The 24,662-nt window shown below is 45.5% G+C and overlaps 1 protein-coding gene across 3 annotated transcripts in view; it reads left to right on the top strand.

The window, feature by feature from the left end:
* The window catches only part of USP24 (ubiquitin specific peptidase 24), a 138,280-nt gene that overhangs the window by 109,928 nt on the left and 3,690 nt on the right, over window positions 1–24,662 (top strand). For all 3 annotated transcript variants that reach the window (XM_082688546.1, XM_082688545.1, XM_082688544.1), the window contains exons 53-67: window positions 90–185; window positions 832–935; window positions 2,382–2,495; window positions 7,026–7,122; window positions 9,427–9,543; window positions 9,992–10,084; window positions 11,621–11,723; window positions 13,292–13,413; window positions 14,245–14,358; window positions 16,494–16,559; window positions 18,637–18,703; window positions 20,073–20,151; window positions 22,107–22,182; window positions 22,608–22,694; window positions 23,221–23,331. In XM_082688546.1, the coding sequence (XP_082544672.1) occupies window positions 90–185; window positions 832–935; window positions 2,382–2,495; window positions 7,026–7,122; window positions 9,427–9,543; window positions 9,992–10,084; window positions 11,621–11,723; window positions 13,292–13,413; window positions 14,245–14,358; window positions 16,494–16,559; window positions 18,637–18,703; window positions 20,073–20,151; window positions 22,107–22,182; window positions 22,608–22,694; window positions 23,221–23,331 (1,446 nt within the window). The remainder of the gene's footprint in view (window positions 1–89; window positions 186–831; window positions 936–2,381; window positions 2,496–7,025; window positions 7,123–9,426; window positions 9,544–9,991; window positions 10,085–11,620; window positions 11,724–13,291; window positions 13,414–14,244; window positions 14,359–16,493; window positions 16,560–18,636; window positions 18,704–20,072; window positions 20,152–22,106; window positions 22,183–22,607; window positions 22,695–23,220; window positions 23,332–24,662) is intronic.

Here is a 24,662-nt window from a genome sequence, read left to right as displayed (position 1 = left end):
TTTTTACCTAACATATCAACAAAAATGTCTTCCACATACTGAATATTTTGCCCTGTTTCTTAAAAATAATTACTAATTTTCTTTTGTAGATGGTGAGAGATGAAAACCTCAAGTTTATGAAGAATAGAGATGTGTACAGTAGTGATTATTTCAGTTTTGTTTTGTCTTTAGCATCATTGAATGCTGTAAGTACTAGTTGGCTTCTCAGTAGAGGACTAAGAAAGGAGCCTCGTTAACTGTCAGCTCAAGCATTCAGTGACTCATCCTCCCCCTCAGATTAGAGGCCCAGAATGTTTGCACAAATATGTCACTTCTGGGGTGATGTTAAAATACAGGCAGTGCTCAGAATGTGTCCTGCAGATTGTGAATGGGCGTGGGTTTCCATATTCTGGCCTTTTAAAGTGCTCTTCAGTTTTGTAAAGAATCTGAGAATAGCCACAAGATGAGGTCAATGAATGTTGTGCTCTGTAGACATCAGTTTGTCCTATTTGTCATCAGACTTTACCAGACTCAAGATGAACTTTCAAGTACTTCTGTTTCTTGAGTACCATGATTACAATTTGCCAGTAAGGGGGAAGTTTCTTAGTCTGCTGACAGGTTACCTATAACATGTCCATGGCCTAACGTTTCTATTTTGAGAAGGCTTCATAAAAGAAAAGAAGAGGAAGTCTTTTCTTACCCTTTTAAAAAATTTGAATGGGGCACTTTCTATAGTACGCTGGCTAGATTTTTCTTAGTAATATTAATTATGTATCATTATTCAACTCATAACATTTAGTAATCAATAAAACATCAGTGAAAAATAGCCTCTCTTTTCTCCCTCTCTCTCAGACTAAATTAAAGCATCCATATTATCCTTGCATGGCAAAGGTGAGCTTACAGCTTGCTATTCAGTTCCTTTTTCAAACTTACCTACGGACAAAGAAAAAACTCAGGTGAGAAATGATATGTTTTGATAGTCTGTTGTGGCAAAAGGCACCAGTGAATTCAATTAAAATAGAATTTATGAATTCAGAGCATTGTGAGGGCACCTACCTGATAGACTCAGGTGATTAAGGCATGGTTCCTATCTTGAAGGAATTTCTAATCTCATAGGAAGGATAGATAAAGCAGAAAAGGCAAGGCATAAATGCTAGACATCTTTAGGAATTGGGCAAAATCATATCCAGATGGGTATGGGGTAGGTGTCAAAGAGAGTGACAGTCTCAGGATTTTGAAAGGTGAAAACAGAAATGGAGGGACCAGTCTGGGTGAAAGGGGAAAATCTGAGAAGCGAACAAGACTTGCCTAAAGAACCGTGAATGACTAGTGTTTTGTTTATACATGTAGGAACTCACTGGAAGTGAGGTCAGATGTGGGGTTTGGAATTGAGGGTCCTGATTACCACAGAGGGGACTTGGGACTGTGTTCAGTGGGCTATGGTGGAGGGTTTTTGAACGGTTTCTGTCTTCAGCACCTGGAAGGTGCCCAACACATTGTAGGTTGCGGGTGCAGAGGTGCTGTGTTAATAAGCGGGTGACGGGTGAGTGGCTGCACGCTGGCTGGAGCAGGAGCCCAGAGCAGGCAGAGACTCGGGGTGAGGAAGGCAGGGACAGCTCAGCGAGCCTAGTGCAGGGAACTTCGCTAGAGGTGAGGGACTTGGGGAAAGACTTTGCAGTCAAGAGACACTTGAGAAGAAACAAATAGAATAGCAACTTCATTTTTAGGTGTAAAAAGTTGTATTAAATGACATTGATCTTTATTATTTAATTGGAAAAGAAGACATCGTATGTTCCTTTATCTTTTAACGTCTGGCATAGGACTAAAGAAATGTCATTACTTCTGTTGTGAAATTGACTCACGCCATTGTCTGTGCATTGCAGGCTATTTTCATCTTGGTTATATTCACCTTTTGGGGGCACGAGAGAATGGAGGGGTGTTATGGGAAGTCCCAGGTATTATAGCCATGACACCTATTTGTCTGCCCAGATGTTTTTATTCCATGAGGATATTAATGATTATAACAATGAAGTATAAAAATGTGGATGTAGTACCTATTCTGAAAGTGGGCATTTTACACTTGTAACTTAGTTAAGCAACACAAAATGCCACAGTCAGGCAGCTTTCCTGATTGCAGTTGTTTGAAGAACAACTGAAGATAAAAGTTAAAGTCTAAGACTTGAGCCTTCTTCACACTCTTTTGTGGGGAGGTGAGGCAGGAGAAGGGAAAGAACGCAGAGCCCTGGCTTGTGGGCCCCGCAGATCCATGTTAGTCAGTGGCCATCGGGTGTTCAGCTTACCCTGTACCCCACCTCCCTGGAACAGGTTAAACCACAGTGACACTCCACAGGCTTATTCGCTGGGGCCGTGCTCCTTACGTGTCTGTCTTTGCTTTTTTAAAGGGTCGATACTGAAGAATGGATTGCCACTATTGAAGCGTTACTTTCCAAAAGTTTTGATGCTTGTCAGTGGCTAGTCGAATATTTTATTAGTTCTGAAGGGCGAGAATTAATAAAGTAAGTGTCAAGATCTTTTAATTAATTAAAAGAAATCTCTATCTCTTCTGGTGACTTAGAGCTGCTGTTTCTTATAATTGTTTTTATTTCTATTTGAAATTACTTTTCAGATTGGAGTCAGTTTTGAACTGTTTTCTCTTGAAGTGTGAGGAAATTTTTCAGGTCACTCTAAAATCATTTTTTCGAAAACCTTCTCCTTTGGACTATAAGCATTCATTGTGTGTGAGGAGAGCATGTGTACACATAACCACGGGCTCACAGGCAAGCATGGCCTGAACTCCTGCCGCGGCCCAAGAGATTCCCGAACATGTGCCCCCTCCCTCAGGGACTCACACTCCAATGGCATTACTACACAGTAGTACCACAGTATTGTCTGTATTTGGACTCTGGCAAAAATATTATTTATCAAAAACTTACTGATACTGTAATACCTATGGTGGTAAATTTACCTACATACCTATAATAAAAAATAATTTGCTTTTTCTGGCAAAAAGTCAGGATGATCAGTCACTATGGATGTTTACACCCTACTCCCAGTCATCCTTGTCAGGTTGGCCCCTCTCGTCCTTGACGAGTTCAGCGTTCATGTAGGGACACCCATGATCTCAGTGTCCTTTGTCCCCATTAGGCTCTTCCTTCACCCTGCCCCCGCTCTACCTCCTCACCCCTCTCGCCTGCCATGCCAACACACCCCACCTCCAGTTAAGGACCTTGCCTCAGACTTCCCGGAGAAGGTACCAGTCACAGATGAGCAGACCTCTAGGCCTGGTGCATCAGAGCCTGTTCTCATCTCTTCCTCCTGTGATTCTGGAGGAAGTGTCCTCTCTGCTCAAAAGGAGTCTCTACATAAGCAAACCCTTTATCAGCTGTCATTCCTGCATCTTTATCTTGTAGCATTTTCTATCAAGTACTTCCATCCCCTGTAGATACCTCTGGTATCTCTCAACTTGCGCAACAGGGAAGTCAGAAATACAGGCCGCTTCCACAGGGAGCTCACAGTTTGGTTCCACGTTAGAGAGCTCATCGAAACTCTTGGTCCCATGTTCCTCTCATCTCTAGGACTGAGCTCCAGACACTCATTTGCCTACTTTAATTCTCCATTTCTTTCTCTAATCTACCTCATAACAGCAACAAAAGTGTTTTGTTTTGTTTTGTTTTTTAACAAACTGTATCGCATTACTTCTCTGCTTGAAAATTCTTCAGTGGATCCCTGTCACACTTCTAATAAAATCCCCAGTCTCTACCATAACCGACAAGGCCTTGAATATGGTCTTGTTTCACTTTCTTCACATGGGCTTATTGATACTTGAAACACACTAAGCTTTGTTTTCTTGCCTAAAGACCCTTGCACCTTTACTCCCTCTATCTGGAACATTCTCCCAGCCAGTCCTGTATATAGTAAGCCCTTCCTTACCCTTCAGATGTCAGAGATGCTGTTCCCTCCTGACGATGTCCTCTAAAGCCAGTCTGCGCAGCTGGCCTGCTGTGCTGTTTGACTGTCCCTTCACTAAACGCTGGCTTCTTGTGGGCAGAAGCTAAGTCTGCTTGGTTTTCCTTTTGTACACAAAGAGCCTGGCACCATAGTAAGCACTCCAACGTTTGTGTATGAGTGTGTATCATATCATGTGTTCTCTTTATCATTCATAAAGAGAGCAAGCAATATGTCTGTGAAGTGTTCTGTGTGCCTATCCCTTAAGAGTTTGCATCAGAAGGCAACTTTTCCCCCATATTTCCAGTGTAATTCCAGCCTCTTTCCAATAGTAGGAAGTAGGGCAAATACTTAGTTTATTCCCTTATAACAACTAGACTTGCCTTTAAGTATCTCCAGAGGAACTTGGTGACTCCTTTGGGACTATGTTTGGTTTCTTAGCGTTCCTCATGGTTAAGAATCCCAATGAATTACCAATTTGAATCCTTCCTGAGAGAGTTTATTATATTTTTATCTCTTAATCACCTTCAGTTTGTCATCATCATCTTGATTTTATATTTTATAATTTTATATTTAATGACTTCTTTACAATTTTTAAGATAGCTTAGGTTATCATCATTACTACTGAAGTAACAATGTGAAGAGAGTGCTCTTGGATTAGAGCCTCTCAGTGTAGTCCTTTTTTAGGCAATGCTTAAATGTAACCATAATTGTAAAAATTTGAATTAGTACTAAGTATTGCTTGAAAAACTATCTGAAGAAATTAAAACTACTGAGCAAAAAATATTTTACGTCTTTTAAAAAGTTTTTATTGTGAAAGAGGTTTAAACATACAGCCAAGTAGCCAGAATGAGAACCCGGTTCTCTACCTCTTCCCAGGTCAGGTTACTAGCACTTTGCCCATCTTGTTGCCCCTCCCAGTACCCACCACTCACTCAAAGGCCTGCTTTTTTTTTTTCCTCTCAAATATTTTACTTTTCTTTTAACGCTTTTGCACCGTTTTTTAAAAAATATTTTATTTATTTATTTGACAGAGGTCCCAAGTAGGCAGAGAGGCAGGCAGAGAGAGGAAGAAGCAGGCTCCCTGCTGAGCAGAGAGCCCGATGTGGGGCTCGATCCCAGGACCCTGGGATCATGACCTGAGCCGAAGGCAGAGGCTTTAACCCACTGAGCCATCCAGGCACCCATACTTTTTTTTTTTTTAAAAAAAAAGATTTATTTATTTGAGAGAGAGCACGTGTGTGCATGAGAGTCAGGGGTTGGGGGGCAACAGAGGGAGGGGGGAGCGAGAATCCCAAGCAGATTCCCCCCACTGAGTGCAGAGCTTACCAGGGGGCTCAGTCCCACGACCCGGAGACCATGACCCGAGCCAAAATCAAGATTGGATGCTCAATCAACTGAGCCACCTGGGTGTCCCTTTTCCCCTCAAGTATTGTAAAGTAAGTCTCAGACATCATATAATTTCACTATAAATCTTCTTGCATATATCTCTAAAGGTAGTTTTTTTGTAACTAAGCACTCTACCATGATCACACTAAACAAAAATATTTCCTTCATATTATCCTAAACCCAGTCAATATTCAGATTTCTGCAGGTATCTCAAAAAAGTTCACTTTAGCACTGCATATGTACACATCAGGACCCAAAGAAGCTCCACGTGTAGTATTGTTTGTATATGTCTCTCAAGACTTTTGTAATCTGTAATTGTTCCTTTCCTCCACCACCTCCCTTTTTGTCCACCATTTTTTTGAGGAGCTGACTTGTCATTTGCCATGTAGAACTCCCCACAATCTGGAATTGTCTGTATTCCCATAGTGCCTCCGAGTGTCTGTGATAGGAAAATGTAGAGCAGCCCCTGGAGATAGTCTCTGAAAGAGTTGTACCTGAATCAAGCCTCTAGAGCAAATATTACAGGCACACTTGTTATCTCTCTCTTTCTTGTAATTGTCCCTAGAGTCTTAGGAGATTTTGAACACAGCCTTGTCAGTCTGGTGCAAATTGGGTCACTAATCGGTAGCATTAGTGGTTACAGGGACTGAGCAGCAAGCAGAGTGATCTCAACTCCACTCTCTGCGTACCCCACAGAGGGCAGGAAGGAAATGCCAGTGCTGCCCTCAAAGGGGGACCTGCACAGCTTGCTGCTGGCACCTGGAGGACATGGTCATCAGAACTCGGCTGTATTTAAATCTTTCATGCAGAATAATGAGAACTTTCTGTCAAGAAATGGGTGAAAAGTGAGGTGGGTTTTCACTTCACTGATAACAGTGTGGGTTATCAGGTCCAAGTGAGCCTAGGAAGCAAACAAGAAAGGCTGACTCTGGAGAAGGCTCTGGGGGCACTCCCACGCCACACACCCCACACCCCAGAGTAGCGCTTCTGCCTGACCACACCCCTCTCCAGCCAGACCAGGTCCCTCTGCATAGGAGGCACCTCCCCCACCACTCTGCTCCCCTCCCCTCCCACAGGGCTCCTCTCCCAGTGACTCCTCTCCCTGCTGGGCGGGTAGTTTGTGTGCAGTGCTGGAGATCACGGAAGCACCTGATCAGCCTTGACTGCTGTGGTCATCACCATCATAGATGAAGAAAGGAGGAAAGTGGGACCTCTTGGGCTGCAAATGCTTGGTTAGGGTTTAGGCCTGGGGAGGGAGAGCAAAGGGAAAGGGTAGAAATACTGGTGCATGGGTAGAGTAGGAAGGGCTCACCTGACTGCAAGCTTTAGTATCTTACTCTGAGAAATTCAAAGGGAAGGTAGGGATCCCCTGGGAGAGACAGAGTGAACAGAATTTGTTACATTTTAGGTTCTTTGCTTTCATCTCTTTATTTCCATTTATCTGGTTAACCCCACTAGATTTATACAGATGCTCATTTTATGAAAAGGGGGGAAATCTGCTTTTCAGGGTCCCAAGGTCTGGATTTTCCTGTTTGGCCTTCTCCCTCCATCATAGTAGCCTGTGAGTGTGTCCCAAAGCTCTCAGGAAGCTTGACTCAAAGTCTTGGAGGGATTTTGTGTCTTGAATAGTAGGTAGGCTGGTCATGGGAAGCTGGCTTATGGAAATCCATTTTGCTTTCTCAGTGTGCATCTTTTCTGTCTCTGTATTTTAGGATTTTCTTGCTGGAGTGCAGTGTGAGAGAAGTGCGAGTTGCTGTGGCCACCATTCTGGAGAAAACCCTAGACAGTGCCTTGTTGTATCAGGATAAGGTCGGTCTCATTTCTTGGATGTTATTTATATATTCTTTTCCTACCAAGTGTTCTGAATTGCATATTATATAGTAAGAGAGAGCACCTAGGATAATTTTGCCACCCAGAATGTACCTCCCGTGGACTGCCTTTCTGATAAATGCCAGGGTAGAAGGCATGTTGTCCTTGCCGCCTCCTATCCCAGGAGTCAGGGTAGGCTAGGAGGTTAGGTCTGCTCTGGTCTGCTTCAGGATTTTCTAGAGCACTCCTTTTTCAGAGTCTTCTATGAAGAGTCTGTGTTAGATTTCACTGAACTGAGATTAATGTGAGTCTGGAGACTCTGGGCTAGCCCAGTAGACATTTTGAACCTCACTTGGCTTTGTCTCTTTGCTACTAAGCTATTTGCATGATACAAGTCCATCAATCGGCCCCCAAACCAAATAGTGCTGTCCATCCGGGAACAGCCGCCAAGATAGTTTCTTCATCGATCTCTATTACTCCCTAGGCTTTGTTCCCGTTCTTCTGAATTTCTTCTTCCTAATTCTATTTTCTGCAGTTTATTTTCTGATTCACAGTTCCACACATGTGAAAACAAACCATGGTATTTATTACTATCCTCAGTCCCCTGAAATTTTAGTCTTAGGGAAATAAATGACATATACTGTAAGTCTGATTATTCAATCTGTTATTAAGTCCTAACAATAGAGCACTTCTTCCCAAGTTTGCTGTTTCAAACAGCTGACACTACATGGAAAACTTTGAAAAATGTTTTTTGCAGATCTGATTGGCTCCTTGTAGACCTTGGCAGTGTGTCTCAGTGAACTAAACACAAATTCTAGGAATTGCTTCAGATCCAGGTGTTACTCTGCTGTTCAACCTTGAGCAAGCCCATAAAAAAGGATGTAACCCAGTTACAGTAGCGGGCACCCATCAGCATTGCCCAACCCAGCAGTCACTGTTAGACCAGATAGCCACAGGAGCTTTGCTCAGCCCAGAGTGAACAAGGAGGTCAAATACGCCCTTTAGAGAGGGCCTAGAAGAAGACGGTGTCTCAATTCCAGGAATTGTAAAGATGCTGACGTTTGGCCTAAGGCACTGGTTTTCAATCAGCTGAAACAGCAGAACCATTTTTCAAACTTCAGCTTACCTGGATGCAGAATATATAAAATCGGTCATGGCCCTTAGGACAGTTCGGATACCATTGCTCTGAAAAATCCCCATGGAGCTTTTCTAAAATATTTAACATAAGGGCCTCTAACTGTCCTCCTTCCTCCCATGTGCCAACCCAAATAGAGGATAAAAGCAGAATTAGTGCAGTCTCCCTAGAGATGGGGTCAGGCTATGGCATAGTAGTCCGCCAACCTCTAGAGGCAAGAGCACAGGTGCTAGAAAGGGAAAGGAGTGGTGGAGGACAGAAGCATGCAAGCCATTGCCTCAGTGAATTCTGTCTCCTCTCCAGCAGATGTATTTTATGTCTATTTTCCCCCCATCATGGAAATGGTGCCTCTGGCCACCCACTTTATATTGTGAAGTACTTTGAAATTGAGGTGCTATGTAAACGTGGGTTTTCCTGTATTTATAATGAGTGTGGCAGAACGGATGGGACTGCTTCAGAAGTCTGTGAACACCATCTTCAGGGGAGATGAACTAACCAGAGTAGTAAGCTGGTCTTACTTCTCCCGTCACAGATGAATTTCTAGGGACTTGTCCAAAACCAGTTGGGGTGGGAGGGAAAGAAGAGGCACTGTGATAACCAAAATGGTTTCTAAACAAATAAAATGTTTTTCAAAGCTTTCCATGAGGCGTCAGCGGGCTTTCAAGTAAGTTCACGGTTGAGTTGATATTACCGTTGTCATTCTGTCAGGCTGTTGCTCTCCATTTGCTCCATTGGCTTGATTTCTGGCCCCTATGCCTGTGTCTGTGTTCTTTATTCTTTGCATCTGTGATTATGTGAAGAAGTAGCGTAGCGGAGGGAGGGGTTCAGAAGTGTTTCCTCTAAACCCCCTGATTTCTTTTAAGACACAGAAATTGGGTCTGCAAAAAGTGTGACCGTTAGCCATAGAGTCAGCCCTTGAGTCTGAAATCTAGAAAACAAGACTAGGCTATCCTCATAACTGTTTCTACAGTACCAATCTTACCCTGGAAGATAAAAGCAATGATTCTGTTTTTTGCTCTCCAAAGCATAAATCCATCTGAATCTGAGACTGGATTGTATCAATCAGACTTGACTTTTGTTCTTACGGTGATTTACTTCCGATTAACCCTGTTACAAATGCCTGCCTTACATTCTTTTTCTTTACGTGATTTCATCTTTCTTCTAACCAGTTAAAAAGCCTTCATCAGTTACTGGAGGTACTACTTGCTCTGTTGGATAAAGATGTCCCAGAAAACTGTAAAAACTGTGCTCAGTACTTTTTCCTATTCAACACTTTTGTACAAAAGGTAAGTGATTTTTCTCTAGTAGCTTTTCCTAATATAGCAGATTTCTAGTCTAAAGGAATTTTTTATACATGGAAAAAATTTGTACTGGTCAGTACTGGATTTAAAGATGTGGTCGTCTGAGGGTTTCTTCTTAAAAATCTTAATTTGTGGGTAGTGTGCCTTGCCAGAGTTCTGGAACGGTAGCTGTAGTTACCGCAGGCAGCGGGAGGCATCTGTGGTAGCTGAGGCCCAAGCTGCACAGAGCTGGGGCCTCAGTGCGTGTGTGGCACCTGCTGTGAAGCAGTGTGAGGCTGTTGAAACTCCAGAATTTTAACTCATACTTTCTGTATGTAAATTACAGCATTTAAAAACTTATTGACCCCTTAAAACTTCTCATTTAACTGTGTTTTTAATACAAATTTTTGTCTGGATAGATCTGTAACTTGTCCTTGTCGATATCTTGTGACAGCAAGGTATCCGGGCTGGGGATCTTCTTCTGAGGCATTCTGCTCTGCGACACATGACCAGCTTCCTCCTTGGGGCCAACCGGCAGAACAATCAGGTAGTGCCACTGCTCCATGGCCCCGTTCAACAGCCACGGTTTTGGTGCCTCGTTGTTTCTCTTTGTGCCAGTGAACATACGTCATCCCCTAAGAGTCCAGGTGCCAGTGCTACGTGGCTTTTAAAGTTCTTCAGACTTCGGTTGTTTTTACAGCCTCCTAGTCGAAGTTAGTCTGATGATACCACAGAAATGACTAATGAGACTATCAGTCAAAAAGTGTCCAGGGAGGAAAGATGGACTCTGAGCAAGGGGGTTGCATAGGCCTTTGGGAAGGAGAGGCACAAAGGTCTTTACCTGCCCTTGGGGAGTGCAGGCTGCGCTGTTCTAGCGGAGGTGGCTGGTGTGGGGGAGCCCGTAACAGGGCAGGATGGGCTGCAAGGCAGAGCGGTGTGGCCTCCTGGGGCCTGTCACTGCACAGCACCACAGCCAGAGCACAAGAGGGAGGTTGTGTGCGGCTAGCTGCATCCCAGGATTGCTCTCCGGCATGGAGTTCCTGTGCTGGCGTGCTTCTCCTGTCACTTTGTGTCTTCTGTTTGTGAACAGAAGTGTGAACAGGGTGATTGAACTGTGAAAAGGGTGACAATGCACTGATGGCACACGCGGCCTATGGGGCTCCATAGGCCTAAGGAGCTCCTTAGACATCAGGCACGCTGGTTACTTTACACACGTGCCTGCTGTAGTTCAGTAAGATAAGCATTTGCCTTTCCAATCCCAAGCAAGCACCGGAGCTCAGAGAAGGGAAGTGACTTGTGTCAGGTCACAGAGCTGAAGTGTCGTGGAGCAGGGACTCAGACCCAGCTCTGCTTTCCCCTCTCTGTAACGCATGGCAGCCTTGCTGCCCGGGGCTGCCATCAGCCTCCCATCGTGCTGCCTGTTGCCCTTTCCAGCGTTACCAAGTGCTACCGCCACGGCATGCTCTCTGCACTGGTAGGGCATTGCAGTTCACAGTGTCTTTGTTCACTGCACACACTTTCTGCTCTGGGACGTTGATTGACACTGATCATAATTTAAATAAGATTTAATGGCATTAATAGTGTTATATACTCCATATTGTTTTACCTTTATGAAGTACACGTAATGTGGAAAAGATTCTCCCTTTTCATGTTTCATTGGGTCCTCAAAGCCAGGAAGTAGGCAGATAGGTCATCTCTGCCGGTGCCTGGAGAGATCAGGTGCTGTTACCCACATCTACCTGGCATGGTAACTAGCACAGGGGGGCCCAGGCACCAGCTCCCCAGCCTCCCGGGGTTTCCCTGTCATACTGTGGTACAGCAAAGTTACCCAGCACGTCAGAAGCATTCAGTACCTAGATTGAATACAGAAATGGAAATATTTTAGAACACAAGTTAATGTGTCTGCAGGAAAAAAACACTCCATAGCTAGCCTAAAATCCATGAGTTCCTTCTATTTTGATCTCTTTTACTATCAGACATTGAGAAAGAATCAAAATAGCATGAGCCAGCCCAACCTTTCCCTTCCTTTTCATATTATTTCTGACCAAAACATTAATGTCCAGTCTATTTTCTCTGTTGGCAGATTCGTCGGTGGAGTTCAGCACAAGCACGAGAATTTGGGAATCTTCATAATACGGTGGCATTACTGGTTTTGCATTCAGATGTCTCTTCCCAAAGGAACGTTGGTGAGCTTTCACATGTCATTATCCAGCAGAAAAATGAAGACAGTGAATTTGTCGATAATGCATGGAGACTAATAATGTTACCAGTTAAATGAATATTACTTCCCATTTGGCTATTTGATATTTGAGGAATACTCAAAATTTTTTGTTTTAATGCATTAATAATTAATTTGCATTAATTAAATGCAGAATTTAATACATTTAAATTTCACTCTATTTTGTTAGTTCATTGCAAGAGAAAGTCAAAAAACATAAAATATTTAAAAATGTTTAAAAATATTTAAAGAAACACTCTGGGATTAGAGGCTGATTTAGAGTTCATTCATCACCATACCTGGCATGGCTAATCTAGTGGGGAAAATAGCCAACTGTGGGTTGGAGTGTCCTGGCAATGTGAACTTGACGAAGCCACCTGACCTTCCTGAATCTCAGTATGAAGTGGAAGTACTAAAAACATAATTCCCCAGGTGTAATGAGGATTAGTCAGATAAAATATTAAAGAACTTTGTAAAGCTAAAGAGGATTCAGATGTAGCTTATGTCATTGAATCATGTTTGAAAGCAAGATGTAGTTGGTGCCTTTCCATTTTTGTCCCCCAGAGCCAGCAGCTCAGTCCTTATTTTGTGCAGTCGAAACATGTTACCTCTCTGCTTATCCAGTGTCCTAATCTACATGCGTAGCATGTTTTTTACTGTTCTGAGGCCTTGTCAGAACAGCAACAGCAGTAACAATAACAATACAACAGGCAGCTGGGAAGTATCCAGAGTTTTCTGTGTGCTGTGCCTTTCCATGGAGCTCTGGGCTCTGTGTGTAATCCCCTCCACCAGCCTGTGAGCCGTGGTCCCCCTCCACAGACAGGGAAGCCAGAGCGCAGCCAGGCTCATGGCTCGCACAGGCCGCAGTGTGTGAGGCAGGCCTCTGACCACCGGCAGCTGTGGCAGCTGTGCATGGGGCATGACCGGGAAGATGTCCGAGAAATCCCAGAGCACTGGTTTGCTCTGGAAATGCGTCCTCACTCTCTAAGGGCTGGGGAGCCTTCGGGCTGTGAGGCAGTATGCGTCCTTCACTCTGACTCCTGAGCCTGAAAAAGACAAGGCTGCCTACCTGACTCGTGAGGGCAGCCAGGTTTGTGAAAGGCAGAGTTCGAGTCCTTGTTTGCTAGCACGTGGGGCAGCTCACCCCCTCCCTGTGGGTCAGTTCTGCTTAGCGTGGGTGGTGGTGGCCGGTCTGTGAGGGCAGTTGTTAGAGCAATGGGTATGTCATCCAGCATCTCTTCACAGGCATTTGGTCATTTTCTTTCATACATTATATATACTTTATCTTCTTTGAAAGATTGTCTTGGGAGGTGTAAATTGTCACGCTGACAACTCTGACATACACTGTGAGAAGTGGGTACACGTTTCCTCCTGTCCGCGTGCCCACTTCCCCTCCCCCAGGCCTTGAGGGAACAGGCTCTAAGTACCAAGCCGCCCTGTGTGTGCATCTCAAGAGAACCGCTTCACCTTGTAGGTGTCTCTCTCTCTTGAAATAACATCATCTGAGACAGGCTTGGTTTCTTTGGTCTCCTAAAGCTCCTGGAATGTTCAAACAACGGCCGCCCATTAGCGTCGCCCCTTCCAGCCCTCTGCTGCCCCTCCACGAGGAAGTAGAGGCCTTGTTGTTCCTGTCTGAAGGGAAGCCTTACCTGTTAGAGGTATGTACTTGGTCTTCTGGAGCCTTTCTCTTTTTCCTCTCATTATTGTCTGCCTGAGGAGAAATGGCCCTTGTAATAGTTTGTGTGTCACTCTGATGATAAGAGAAGAAATGGGTCTTTGAAATTAATTTTTCTTCCTGTGTATATGTCAGAAAGAAATGAGCAGCTGAAGAGAATTTTTGTTAATCCTCTCTGCGAGCAGGGATTGGACCTCCAGCCCAGCAAATTTCCCCTCCAGGGCTCAGGAGTTTGTTCCCCATGTTTGTGTGTGTCTCTGGTCCCGGAATACCACAGCTCCAGAGCACACATGTTTTGTATACCTCAGGAGTGTGGGAGTGGGCTGCTCCCAGCCCTCCGTCACATCACACACGATGCGGCCCATCTGCGGCCTGAGTCCCCTCTCCTTCCGCCCAGAGCTACCTGTTCTTGACAACTTAATCCTCCAGTTCTCTTCCAGAACTTGATTTACATGGATAAACCGATGAGCCGTGTGTCACACTGGTTTTTTAATCATGTCGGTGCTGTCTTACTAGCTTAACATAGTTTCCTTTGCGATATATCTGTGATTTCTTTTCCTGTAGTGTGGGGGCGTACATTTGGGGCATTTACCTTTGAAAATCAGATGAGAGTGACTCCCGGGGGGGAAAAGGTGCACATTTGCAGGTTTTGTTCAGACGGACTTTGTCCCCTAGCAGTTAGTCAGAGAAAGCCTGTTTTGAAGAGATGTTGAAGATCTTAAGTCTGAGTACATTTCAGGTAAAATCAGAAACAACATGTAGACAATTAACTGAGACATAAGAAAACTTGAGTCCTTTTATGCTCCCTCACTAGGTAATGTTTGCTTTGCGCGAGCTGACCGGCTCGCTCTTGGCGCTCATCGAGATGGTGGTGTACTGCTGCTTCTGTAATGAGCACTTCTCCTTCACCGTGCTGCACTTCATTAAGGTAGGACTGCGAGAGGCCTGGGAACGGCCGAGAGCCAGCCACCAAGATGCCAAGGAAGTGTTCCTTTGCTCCCAAGCAGTGGGCTCCTTTTAATAACCTGTCGCTTTTCCTAATCATAAAAATAGTATAGACTCATTAAAAAAAAATACAGAAGGAAAAGAATGTCAAGTCTCAACATCACTAATGGTCACTATGAACATTCTCCCAGGTCTCCCTTTATTTCCTCTGCGTGTATTTTAACATGATTGGAATTTTCTGTCTCTCTGATTCTGTGTCTTTTTTCACTTGACATTCTAAGTATTTTCCCGTTATCACTAAGTGACCTCTGGGGATATGTCATCTTCTTGTGTACCATAACTTACTTAGCCATTCCCTTCCTAGTGAGGCACATTTGCACCAGGCTTAATTTTTAACCATTTAGAATATATTTTATAGTTAATGATATGCTGTGGTGACCATTATTTTGTAAAAAGGCTTTCCAATTTCAGGTTGTTTTCCTAGGCAACGTTTTAAAATCGAAAGTAAGCGGGCGCCTGGGTGGGTCAGTGGGTTGAGGTCTCTGCCTTCGGCTCAGGTCATGATCTCAGGGTCTTGGGATCAAGCCCCGAGTCGGGCTCTCTGCTCAGCAAGAAGAGTGCTTACCGTTCCCCCTATGCCTGCCTCTCTGCATACTTGTGATCTGTCTGTCAAATAAATTTAAAAAAAAAAAAAAAAAAAAGAAAGTAGGTTTTTCTTACCATCTGAAATAGCAACAAAGTTCATCACGAAGCTTTGGTCAGTGTTATAATCACTCTTACATACACTGCACTAAGCACTGTTCAGGTTATAATCACTCTTAAATACGCTGCACCAAGCACTGTTTAGGCAGAGTACATATTCCCCTCACTCAATTCCCAAGTAGTCCTATGATGTAAATAGTGTCATCGTCACTATTTCACCTTTGAAACCAAGGCTCAGAGTAAGTGACTCTTGCCCCGTGTCACACAGCTGATAAGTGGCAGAGTGGGGATTTGACCGTCAGCAGTCTGGCTCCAGGGCTCTGCTCTGAACCATGTTGTTCACTGCCTTTCTAGGTACTACCAGAAAAACCTTTAAGCCTGTACATACTTTTATTAGGTTTTTGTTTTTTAATTTTTCATCCTTAATTTTGAATTGCATGGATAATACCTGTCTGCGTATTTTTGTGTGCGTGAAAAATTAAAACACACAGATACAGCCAAAGTCCACTTAGACCACCACCAACCCACCTTGTGCCCTGTCTGCCCTTCCCCAGGGATCAGTACTGTCACCTGGGTATGTGTCCTCACAGGCCTCTCTCTGTGAATGTACTCCGTTTGTGGTCGTCCCTGCCCAGAGGGTTTCTGCCACGCCTTCGTACCTGCCCTGGGGTTTGTCATAGTGACACATGTAGTGTCACTACAGGCAGCGGCTGATCGGGGACTGTGTGTTCAGGGTCTTAGTAAAATGTGTCTGCCCTCAGCCTCTTCCCCTGCAGCCCCATATCAGAGGTGGTTGAGTGTCTCTTCTTACACTTCACAATTACATGACCTTAGGTGAGGTTCTCATCCGTGAAGTGGGGGAAAGTATGACTTAACCACACAGAGGGTAAAGATTCGGGGTGCCTCCTTTGTGACGGCTTTGGTGCCTCAGAAGGGCAATGCTGTAACACCGTGCCATCACCCACAGTCACATGAGGCCACTGAGTGCACAGCACGTGCCTCTTATGAACCCTCACGCGGTCCTTGGGCATCTTAGCAGAGTTTTCTATGTCATAAGCTGACTTGTCTTACATGCATCTCTCCTAGCATGCTCACCGCGGAACACGTGTCCTGGAAAACAGAGTAGGACACGTGTGAATGACACAAACAGATACCTGGGCCTGTTCACTGAAAAGGCCTCCTTTCCTTTCTGCCTTTCTTCCTCTCTCCTCCCTAATGTCACAGTCCAGGGGGACAGTGCTGCCGTCCGTAGACACTGCATTAGTCCTAGGTTTAGCATTCAGGCAAACTGGGGCCCCATGAGGGCAAGTGATAGTGGTAGAAATAGAGCTTGAGGCCAGCCCTGTTGTGGGCCACTCTGATGGGCTTGCCTCTGAAGACTCAATAGAATCTTTATGCTTTTAAAAAATATTTCAGAATCAGCTGGAAACAGCTCCACCCCATGAGTTAAAGAATACGTTCCAGCTGCTTCATGAGATACTGGTAAGTGAAAGATGTTCTGATCCTCTTGTGCTACTGATTAAATTTACTAGTTAGCTCATGTTTGCAAACAGAATGGTGTGTGGCCTTGTATCATTTTGCACTCGCTTGGTCTGCACTTAGTGAGCCCTCTGTAGGACAGTCAGGTTTTGTCATTCCTGGCTGAGAGGCAAGAGTCCTAGGAGATCAGAGAGGGAGCTGGACACGTCCAGGAAGGACAGTGCAGAGAACCAGGACACATGAACAGCCTCACCTTGCATGGGCGACCGTGGTGCTCACAGACGCTGTCTCCTTTAAACCTTGTGATAACCGCCAGAGGAAAATTGCTGGCTCTACAGTTCATTCAAATCTAAGACACCATCTACTCTCTATGTGCTACTAAAAATACTGCTTCCAGGCCACGAAACCGGAAGGTAATTGACTGTAGGATGCGTCCCAGTTTCAGAAGTATGAAGAGCAGGGGAGAATTCAGTTGTAAGCAGTGAATTGCTTAGTGAAGTGGAGGAATTTGCCCAAGGCCACACTCGAATTAAAGTGACAGAGCCCGGATTTGAGCCAAACAGCTGGCTCCAGAGCCCAGGCTGGCCACCAGAGCTGGTGTATAGACACTGTAAGTAAGTAGGTGGCATGACCAGGAGAAGAGGGAATTGATGAGGGCTTGGGGAAAAAAGCCTAGACCAGATCACAAAAGGCTGCCAGTACCCAGAGTGTGTGGGCTTTTACCCATAGGCCCTGGTTGCACACGGGTGGCCAGGTTCTGCCTGTGTGCCTGTTTTATTTGACCCAAAGTTTTGTAATTTCTGGCTTCTGGCCTATCTTGAGAAACCAGGTAGTGTAATGAATTGGCCCCATTTCCCACCTGCCCCACTCACCTCGACCAGTTAGCTCTCGCTACCCTCTGATCAGATATGTGCTACCCAGTCCCCTCTGTCCTCACTGCTCAATACCATCATACCTAGCCCACTGTGTTCATTTCTTGTTGTCCTGGCCTCTGTAGACATTTCATTTTGCAGTCTTTGCTGTCACTGATGAGCACTATAGGCAGACCTTAACAGGAGAGTGACATGACTCGACTTAGGACAGAAAGCTTCTGCTGGCACTTGTTTGGAAGGCCTGACTGAAGAAGGAAGCCAGGTTGGAACTGCAAGACCACAGAGTTGTGTGTGGCAGTGAACTGGAAATCACAAGACCTGTACTGAGGAGACACAGGGCAGAGGCGGCAAGGGACAGGTCTCCATGTATTTGGGAAAGAGAAACAGTAGACTTTGGTGACTGGGTGAGCTGATGAGTACCTGGCCCAGGGCTCTCTAAACAGAGCGAGAGTCCTGGGCACAGGGTGAGCATTTAATAAACACTTCCAAACAAGAAAAGACATCACTGATGGCATTTATAAAAAGCCTGTCTCTCTGGTCCTTTATCTCCTGTTTGGTCCTAGTACTTTCACAAAATATAGAAGATCGTTGCTCCTCCGGAGACGGACTGCACATTGTTTGTCTGCTCAGCAGCAAACCACTGAGCTTACTGCCCTGTACACAGGTCAGTGCCAGGCACTAGTAGTCCAACCATGAGCAGGACACAGTTCCAGCCCCGTGTGGCATGACATAAACCTCCTGACAGTGCAGAGAGCCCTGTATCGTAGCAAAACTCCAATAGGGTTTCAGTAAACAGTTTAGACCCTAAACCTCTTATTCTGTGGAGAACTGTAGAGGTCAGAACACAGAGACAGGAAATGAATGGGTCTTCAACTATTACTTGATCATTTTTTTTTTTCATCTTTAGTTTAAAATTTAAGGAGCACCTGGCTGGTTCAATCAGTAGAGCCTGTGACTTTTGATCTTGGGGTCCAGAGTTTGAGTCCTGTGTTGGGGAATAGATTATACTTAAAATACAATAATAAAATAAAATTTAAGATGCTGTTGAGATATATGCCAGTGCCATGTTGTTGTTCGTTTGTATTGGGTTTTGTTAAGTTAGGAACTAAATTAATCTCTTGAACAGAATCATTTTTAAAAGGCACCAGTGAGTGGCCTCATACAAGTTCCTTCATGCATGTACCAACCTTTGTCTCCTTCTATCACAGGTCATTGAAGATCCCATACAAGTGGAGCGAGTCAAATTTGTATTTGAGACAGAAAATGGATTATTAGGCAAGTAGTCTGGCCATCCTGAGAGATGTCTGTAGCAGACCCACAGCCAGGGAGCCTGTTATTCTGGCCGGCCTCCTCCCTGACTGGGACCCCCCAGCACTAGTCAGCAAGGGCTCCAGGAGAGGCCTGTTGGGGCTGTGGGCTCCCGTATTCTGGCCAGGAGACATGAAGTCAGAAGATCTTACCAGCTAGACAACTGTCCCCCTTGAGTCAGCAAGGTGCAGCCGGGGCTCCTGTTAAACTGGGTCGGCTAAGAGTCAGGGGTGCTGTTACTCTTTTCAACAAGCTAAGAGCTACTTTCCGAGGCCAGAAATCTTTCAATCCGCTCTGCAGCCTTCGGGGAGAGAAAAACCTCAGGCTCAGGATGGTGTCAAGCTCATAAAATAGGATTATTTTTGTTGTTTTACCGGTGGTATGAATGCATCCACATTCCTCTTACCACTCATAAAAGCTTTTTGCATTTTTCGTCCTTAGAAGGCTCAAGTAGCTTTAATGAGCTGTTTCTTAGAAAAAGCGTGATTAGAAATCATCCTCTCCAACACCCACCACCCCGCCAGTATTGCCAGTTAATCTGAGTCATTCAAGAATTTGCTCTGTTGGGGCGCCTGGGTGGCTCAGTGGGTTAAAGCCTCTGCCTTCGGCTCAGGTCATGATCCCAGAGTCCTGGGATCGAGCCCCACATCGGGCTCTCTGCTCAGCAGGGAGCCTGCTTCCTCCTCTCTCTCTGCCTGCCTCTCTGCCTACTTGTGATCTCTGTCTGTCAAATAAATAAATAAATAATCTTTAAAAAAAAAAAAAAAAAGAATTTGCTCTGTGGCAAGAGATTGAAGACCTCCTCTTATTGCAGCAAAGAAATGTGAGCTACGAAGTTGTGTAGCTGCAACATTGCAGGCCTCCAGGTGGCACCCAGCTTCTCTAGACTTCCAGACCAAACACTCCACAAGAGCCCACATCAAGGACTCTTTATTCTTATATCCACAGAGCACAGAGCAGGAAGCATTTGTTGAACCGAACTAATATTGTAAATTTCCATTTATCAAACTGAAAGTGTTGTGACCGCTCTTTTGTCAGGAGTATGGAAAAGTTCAGAGATCTCTGAATAATCAGCTGTGGAGGTTTGAGCTCCTTTTGGTTCTTCCAAAAGGCACACTTCCACTCCCACATACGTTTCTGGAATACCATTGAAAGCAGTGTCTATGCCCACTAGAATTTGGGGGATCCCATTGAGGCCACACCGCCATGCTTTTAGTTGAGTGCCCTCTCTGCTGCTCAAACCTGCTGGTTGTGAATGTTCAGGAGAAGCGGTGTTACTGGGACACACTTTCCGTGTCTTGCTTTCTTGTCACAATTCCCTCTTCTCTTTGCTCAGCCCTGATGCACCACAGCAACCACGTGGACAGCAGTCGCTGCTACCAGTGCGTCAAATTTCTCGTAACTCTTGCTCAAAAGTAAGTATTGGCTCCATTTAGAGGGGAAGAAATGGTGTCTTTAGTTACCAGGGGAAAAAATCTCCCTTGGTTAGTTCCTAGAGAGCCTGACTCAGAGCATGCTTGCTTGGATGGTTCAGAAAACTGTTCACAAGTTCTCGAAGAGATGTGAGGAGGGGTGTCAGAGGAGCCGCAGATCTTATGGAATCCCAGAAAAGAGCCCCACCAGCAGGCCTTAGGTAGGAAAGGCAGGAAGCAAGGCAGATTCAGGGACCTCCACAGCAAGAGTCCTTGAACTTTCGCTTGAGATAGCTTCCAGCAATATAACTTCACTACCAACTCCATCATGTTCTAGGTCTCCACTTTCAATACAGTCTCTCAAGAGACAGAATTGTGTTATAGCTACTCAGACTCAGGAACCCAGGCACTCTGCAAAGTACATTGCCTTCCTCTCATTTAACCACAGAGACAGTTCTGTGAGGTTATACTGGTAGACTCTGTCAGTCCAACATCTTGGGTGGTGTGAGCGCCGTGCCTGCTGTCAGATCTAGGACTTGAGCACAGGCTGATGACCTTCAAGGCAGAGGTTCTTTTTGTATTTAATTGTGGCAAAATATACACAAAATCAGGTTTGTCACTTTAACTACCTTTAAAAGTGTACGCATCAGTGGCGTTAAGTACCTTCACGTTATTGTGTAACCATCCATCATACAACCCATCTCCAGAACTATTTCATCTTCCCAGACTGAACCTCTGTCCCTACCCAACACTAACTGCCCCCTCCTGTTCCTTATCCCGCCAGCAACTACCCTTCTACTTTTTTATGAATTTGGCGACTCTGGGTGCCTTCCATAAGTGGAGTCACACGGGGTTTGTCCGTTTGTGCCTGGCTTATTTCACTTAGCCTGATGCGCTCGGGTTCATCCGTGTTCTAGCCTGTGCCAGAACTTCCTTTTTTAAGGCTGAATCCTGCCCCCTTGTATGGCTGTACCACGTTTTGTTGGCGCATTTGTTAGTTGATGGCCACTTGGAAAGTAGAGGTTCTCAGGGTTAGAAGGAACCTTAGTGGCCCGCTGCCTCAACCTGTGGCACACGCGGGGCCCGTGGGAGCAGAGTGACTGCATGGCTGCTGCTGAGTCCCCACCCAGCCTTCCATACAGCTTCACTGATTTTGCTCCAGATTTTTCCTAATTCTTGAGCATGGGGATTGCCATCCTTGGGTTTGTGCCAAAATAAGAAATCTGTTGGGCCCGAGCTGCTGTATGTGAGTGTCCTCAACAAATGAATTGAGAGCCTGGTCGAAGTAATTAATGCATGAACATGCATTTTCCGGATGACATAGTGTTGTGGACACAGGTGGAGACCATCCTGCCGCAATGGTGGTGCGTTTCAAGGCTTGATGTTGGCAGCGTGACAGCATCAGTACTTGCCTGAGTGGTATTTCCAAATTGTGATGGGGCCGCAGGGTATGTCTGATGCGTGTCCTCCATCCCTCCATTCTGTGTGCACAGTATTGCCATCAGTACTGTTTTTGAATGTGAAAGACAGCTTTCTGAGTGGGCAAAAATGCTCCAGGACCACACTTTAAAGTTGTTCTTCCCCTAATACCATTCTTACCCAAGTCACAGAAATGTAAAAACCAGTTTGATTCTTTCAAGAATTATTTCTCTTATTAAATGGACTAGCGTGGGGTTTTTCTGTTTCATTTTTTAGTTTCTGTCTATCTTTCAGATAGAACTGAGTGGATGAGGTCTCCTAGATAAGATTTCTCACTACAAATTTAACCTTTTTCTGCTTTTCGAAGTTTACACATGGGAATGTATTCCAACCAAAACAAGTAAAAACTTCATAGACAACTGAACTTTAGTGGAAGTAGCATTTGTGTATCAAAATAAAAAGGTAGAACAATGGAAACAAGGATATTGACAAGGCAAGCATTTGGCTAATACAAATCCCCCCCACCCCTCTACTGCCAGGTGCCCTGCTGCTAAGGACTACTTCAAGGAGAACTCCCACCACTGGAGCTGGGCCGTGCAGTGGCTGCAGAAGAAGGTAACTGCCCCTAGAGCTTTGCTGGCTGTCACCCAAGAAGCAGTTAAACCACCGTGACGTGTTTTAACCTGGGATGCTGCTTGTCAGGGACAGTTTCTCCACCTGGAGACTGGCCTCCGAGTTATTTTCAGATTTCCAACCTTTTTCAGAACAGTTGATAACCTGTCTCTACACATGAAGTTCATGTCTTAATACAGTGTCTGAACTTGATAGGTGAGAGAGCAGGGGTGATAATCTGAGACACAGTGGTTCACTGAACTCTTGAGAGCCGACGTAAGATCCTCCCAGTGTGACAGAGGAGCTGGGTGGATCCTCTGTGTGTGTGCTGTTAGATGCGTTTTATATTTGAGTATCTAATGGTAGTGATTGTGGCTCACGTGGGCTTGTTTGTTGTCTCTGATGGCGTTTTTGACCTCCCACCTCAGATGTCAGAACATTACTGGACACCACAGAGTAATGTCTCTAATGAAACATCAACTGGAAAAACCTTTCAGCGAACAATTTCAGCTCAGGTGAGGCTTCCCTTTCTGTTTTGTGTGGCTTTAAATCCCACAGGTAGGATTTTCAGTGCATTTCTCAGAAGCCACAGCCTCAGAGATGAGAGTTGTAGGTTAAAAATGAGAAGGGGCTGAGGCACCTAGGTGGCTCAGTGGCTTAAGCATCTGCCGTCAGCTCAGGTCTTGATCCCAGGGTACTGGGATCAAGTCCTGTGTCAGACTTGAGTCTGCTTGTGCTTACTGTCTCTCTCTCTCTCTCTGACAAATAAGTAAAATCTTTTAAAAAAAGAAATGAGAATGGACAGAAGAGGCAAATTTTCTGTGAAGAGAAAGCACGTTGTTGGGCAGGTGGCAAACTATGTGCCAGAAGAAAAGCATTGTGGGTTACAGAGGTTGAGGGGTATGCTGGTGGCTGCTGGGCGAGCACCACCTGGAGGCTCCCGCCATCTCCAAAGATCAAGTGGAGGGTCATTGTCTTTGGTGGTACTGCTGCCACCGCATACCCCCTGACTTTTTCTTCTCATGTTTCAATCTCTCACAGGACACGTTAGCCTATGCCACAGCTTTGCTGAATGAGAAAGAGCAGTCTGGAAGCAGTAACGGGTCAGAGGGCAGTCCCGCCAATGAGAACGGAGACAGACATTTACAACAGGTATAGCTGGGCCCACGTCCTTGTGGGAAAGGGCCCCGCCTGCTCTGAGTTTTCCAAAAACAATTTCCATAACCAAGGAGAAAAGGAGACACCAGCCCCTCACCCCCCCACCTCGTGGTCCTTGTCTGGGGCTCACCAGCAGTGTGCTTCTAGAGTGGAACAGTGCTGCCGAGTAAAGTTACCACAAGGCTCCCACCTCAGTGTCTGGTGGGCAGTGCCTTGAAGGTGGGCCTGATAGAGCCCAGATGCCACAGCATTCCTCCTGGCGGGGTCTCTTCATTCTGCCAGGGAGCGGCAAATCACCCCCTCCATCTTTGGCTCTCATCATTCTTTCTGGAAACACAGACCCTTGAAAGGCCATTGAAATACCCACTTGCGGGGGAGTCAAAGAATACCTTTTAGCTTGTTTAAATATATATATTTTTTTCAGTACTGCTCCGTCTAGTGGAAAAAAGAATGAGATATATCCACAGCACACACTGGTGAAGCGGTCATGACCGTGATGGCGTGTGCTGTGAGGGTGGCCTTCTCTGGAGTTCACCACAGTACTTGGCACAGAGACCTCATTAAATGAATCTTGTTGATGTCGTGTGTGCCTTTTTTAACCTTTTAGATCCTCCCAACCACCTCATGAGGTCCCTGTCACCTTGACTTTCCAGAAGGGACACAGAGGCGCAGCACTGTGACGCAGTTTAACCCAAGGTGCCGCTCAGCAGCTTACCTTCTCACATGCTTTGTTTGCAGAGAACATAACCGCTGTAGGACAGGAGCTCCTGCAACAGCCAGACTCAGTCCATGCGAGCGTGGGTGCACACATGTACACATGCACACATGTACACATGTACACACACACACACACACACACACACATCCTGATCCCCTCCCTGTCAGTACAACACCTCCCACAGCATTTGAACACACTCCGTTCTCCCTCATCCTTTAAAAAAAAAAGACTCGTCTTTCCTCTTATCCCCTGCCTTCTTTCCCCTTCTTCACAGCCAGACTTCTCCAAAGAACTCTGTCCAGACTTGCAGTTTCTTCCCTCTCGCTCTTCCTTCAACCTCTTCCCCGCTGGCTCCCTGCCCTGTGGCTGGCTCAGCAGTCGGGGTGACAAGTAGGCTTCTCAGGCCTTATGGTAGTGGAGCACTCAGCAGAATCTGACCCTGATAGCCACTCCTCCCTTCCAGAAACACTCTTTCCCGGGGCTTCCACAGCACCTCACTCTCCCAGCTTTCCTCCAACACCCCCCGCCGTTATTTCTCCATCTCCACCAACTTGATTCTTAGGGGTGCCACTCAAGAGCCCAGCTCCGCTCCTCAAAGACAGCTCGC

This window comes from Mustela nivalis (assembly GCF_964662115.1).
Source record: "Mustela nivalis genome assembly, chromosome: 10".
Lineage (NCBI taxonomy): Eukaryota > Metazoa > Chordata > Mammalia > Carnivora > Mustelidae > Mustela > Mustela nivalis.
Note: the sequence above shows the minus strand (reverse complement) of the source record. Positions and strands in the feature narration are given on the sequence as shown.